This window comes from Corvus kubaryi, unplaced genomic scaffold (genome assembly GCF_017639235.1).
Source record: "Corvus kubaryi isolate FWS band 111438036 unplaced genomic scaffold, C.kubaryi_AGA036_p1.0 37357, whole genome shotgun sequence".
NCBI lineage: Eukaryota > Metazoa > Chordata > Aves > Passeriformes > Corvidae > Corvus > Corvus kubaryi.
The window spans coordinates 7,344,992-7,347,961 of record NW_024581117.1 but is presented as its reverse complement, the minus strand read 5'-3'; the positions used below and the strand labels follow the sequence as shown (position 1 = coordinate 7,347,961).

At 61.5% G+C, this 2,970-nt stretch overlaps 1 protein-coding gene across 1 annotated transcript; it reads left to right on the top strand.

Moving 5' to 3' along the window:
- The first annotated feature begins 1,667 nt into the window (after positions 1–1,667).
- Positions 1,668–2,733, top strand: FOXB2 (forkhead box B2). The gene has a single exon (XM_042033679.1). It carries the CDS (start codon positions 1,668–1,670, stop codon positions 2,697–2,699), a length of 1,032 nt encoding a protein of 343 aa, XP_041889613.1. The 3' UTR covers positions 2,700–2,733.
- Positions 2,734–2,970: the final 237 nt, after the last annotated feature.

The following is a 2,970-nucleotide window of genomic DNA, read 5'->3' as shown; positions in this document are numbered from 1 at the left end:
GTCTGACCCACCGCACCAGCCTGGAAGGATGGGCTAAAAAAAGTCTTCCATATATAGTTTTATATATATAGTAAGGCTCTTTCAACCTATTTGTTTATTAAGGCAATCAAAGTCGGACTAATAATTTTAAAGCTGACACCTCTTAACAGTATCTCGCTAATTGAGCTCCGGTAGATGCTGATGTTGAGCAGTGTTTCTTCCAACTCTAGCGGCAGCTAAGCGAGCAATCTTCCCTTTTTCTTGCTCAAATCTACAGCCTACTCGCTATAACGCAGTACGTTTGGAGGATAGATACGAATTGTTGCACTGTTCATTGATTCCTACTAATGAGCCAGTCTAAACCAACACTGGCGCTAAGCAGCCCATCTACAGATGATGCTTTGACTGGTTCTTTACGGGGTTTCTGTGAGCCGCATCGTGGCGAGTAGCAAGAATTGACCATAACGATTTGGAGCGGAAAGTGTAGGATTTTTTGCACCTCTCTTGTTTATGTGCTAGTCTTTGCTTAGCTTCTTAGACAGTGACAGGAATGATATGAAACGATTTCAAAGGGCCCGTATTTCCCGCTTGCTGCCTCGCGGGGCTAGCTAGAGGGCCGTTTCTCCAGGGTGCTTGACTCGATTTGCCATGGGGACGAGGAAAGACCTGCTCCCGTTTTCCATCTCCCTGTGGTGCAGACCCCTCGGAGGGCCTTCGCACCTACTGCTGGAAGCCGGGCTGTGAGGGAGCGAGGGGTCAAGAAGGAGGAGAATGGATAGAGGGGGCTATGAAAGGGGTGGAGGGAAGCTGGAGTGGGAGAGGTGGGAGGAGGAAGCTTTCCTGCTCGGACCGCTGTTCCCTGCCCTATGGAAAGCGGATCTCGGTCTCATACAGAGTTTCCTCAACCCCCTGGCTCCACCTCACCCTGATGAGGAGATGTGAGTGAGAGGGGAGTCGGGAGCCGCTTCTCGCTCTTTTTCCATGAGACGCCAAGTCCCCAGCGGCTGTCATGTGATAGCAAGAGAGCAGGAACTGCGGGGGTCTCCCGACTCGGGCACCATTACAAAACCGCGCCGGAGCGCACAAGCCCCGCCACAGCGACGGCGGTCGCCGCCCCGCTCGCCTCCTCTCCCCGCCGACTCCCGGCGCTCGCCTCTGCCGCAAACTTTTAAGGGGACACGGGACTGAGCGGTGAGAGGGATGTTTTTAATTCCTTCTTTCCCGTCTCTGCAGAGGTCCAAGGTAATTTCATGCTGTCGAGCCCTTGGCGCCTGAGGAGCATCAACTCCAGCCGAGTGTGCCAGGCGGCAGGGGGGAAGCCCGGGAGACTCAGACGCCTCCAGGAGAAAAGCGGGACGCCAGCGGGGGCCGGGACCCCCCTCTGGCACGTAGTCCCCGAGACCCCACGGCCTGGGCGGCATCTGTCTCTCCCGCAAGCTGAGGGGCGGCGAGGCAAGCGTCCCAAGGGGAGAGGCTGCCGGAGGGAGCGGTGCACCGAGCTCGCTGGCCGGCCACGGGGCGGTCGCTGTCGCGTGTGGCCCGGGCCGGCGGCGCCCAGGATGTAGAGGTGGCAGCGGGGCAGGGCAGTGAAGTCCCCGGATCCCAAGTCCGCCGTGCGCGGCAGTGAGCGGTGCCCAACCCGGAGCGGCGGGATCGTGCGGCCGCGGGAGTGCTGTGGCGGGGCGGCGATGCCCAGGCCGGGGAAGAGTTCGTACAGCGACCAGAAGCCACCCTACTCTTACATCTCCCTGACGGCCATGGCCATCCAGCACTCAGCCGAGAAGATGCTGCCCCTGAGCGACATCTACAAGTTCATTATGGAGCGCTTCCCTTACTACCGGGAGCACACCCAGCGTTGGCAGAACTCCCTCCGCCACAACCTCTCCTTCAATGATTGCTTCATCAAGGTCCCGCGGAGACCCGACCAGCCGGGCAAAGGCAGCTTTTGGGCGTTGCACCCGGACTGCGGGGACATGTTTGAGAACGGCAGCTTCCTCCGCCGCCGCAAGCGCTTCAAGGTCCTGCGCCCCGAGCATCACCTGCCCGGCGGCGGCGGCGGGGCGGGCGGCGGGGCGGGCGGCGGCGGTCCCGGCAAGCCCCCGGTGCCCACCTCGCACATGGCGCACTACTTCCATCCGCACCCACCGCCGCCGCCTCCCCCGGGCAAAGTGCCGGGGCTGGCGGGCTCCGACGCGGCCGTGGCTGCGGCCGCGGCCGCTGCCGCGGTGGGAAGACTGCCGCAGTTCTCGCCCTATGGGAGTAGCCAGCCCTCGGGCTTCAAGCATCCCTTCGCCATCGAAAACATCATCGGCAGAGATTACAAGGGTGTGCTGCAAGCCGGCGGGCTGCCGCTGGCCTCGGTGATGCACCACCTGGGCTACCCGGTGCCCAGCCAGCTCAGCAGCGTGGTGAGCTCCGTGTGGCCGCACGTGGGGGTGATGGACTCCGTGGCCGGTGTACCCGTGTCCCCCGACTACGGACCCTTCGGCATGCCCGTGAAGGCGCTCTGCCACCCGCCGGCACAGACCATGCCCGCCGTCCCGGTGCCCATCAAACCGGCGCCGGCGTTGCCCGCTGCCTCGGCCATCCCTGCTCTCACGGTCGCCGCCTCGCAGATCTGCCCCGCCGCTTCCCCGGCTGCTGCATCGCTGCTGGAACAGACCGCGAGCAACAACCCCGAGGGCAAGAGCTCCCTCCACTCCGTCCTGGTGCACTCCTAAAGAGCAGGGGGTCGGGGGGAGAGAGGTCCCCAGGCTCCCGGAGAGAGGACAGGGAGATTCAGGGCATGCGTGCAGAAACCCCATCGATCTCTTGACTATACCCCTGCTGGTGTCTGTGTCTATATCGTGTACGATCAGATTGTTTGAGAGCCAGGTCGCAGGTAAGATCTTTTATCGTCGTTAAATGTCATTAGTGGCGGAGAGGCGATGTGAAAAATCACAGCCGAGGCCAAAGGGGCTGGCTTGGAGGAAAGGGCCGAGAGCGAAGCTC

Coding starts and splice junctions, on each gene's coding strand:
- FOXB2 (XM_042033679.1), top strand. CDS start 1,668: ATGCCCAGGCCGGGGAAGAGTTCGTACAGCGACCAGAAGCCACCCTAC.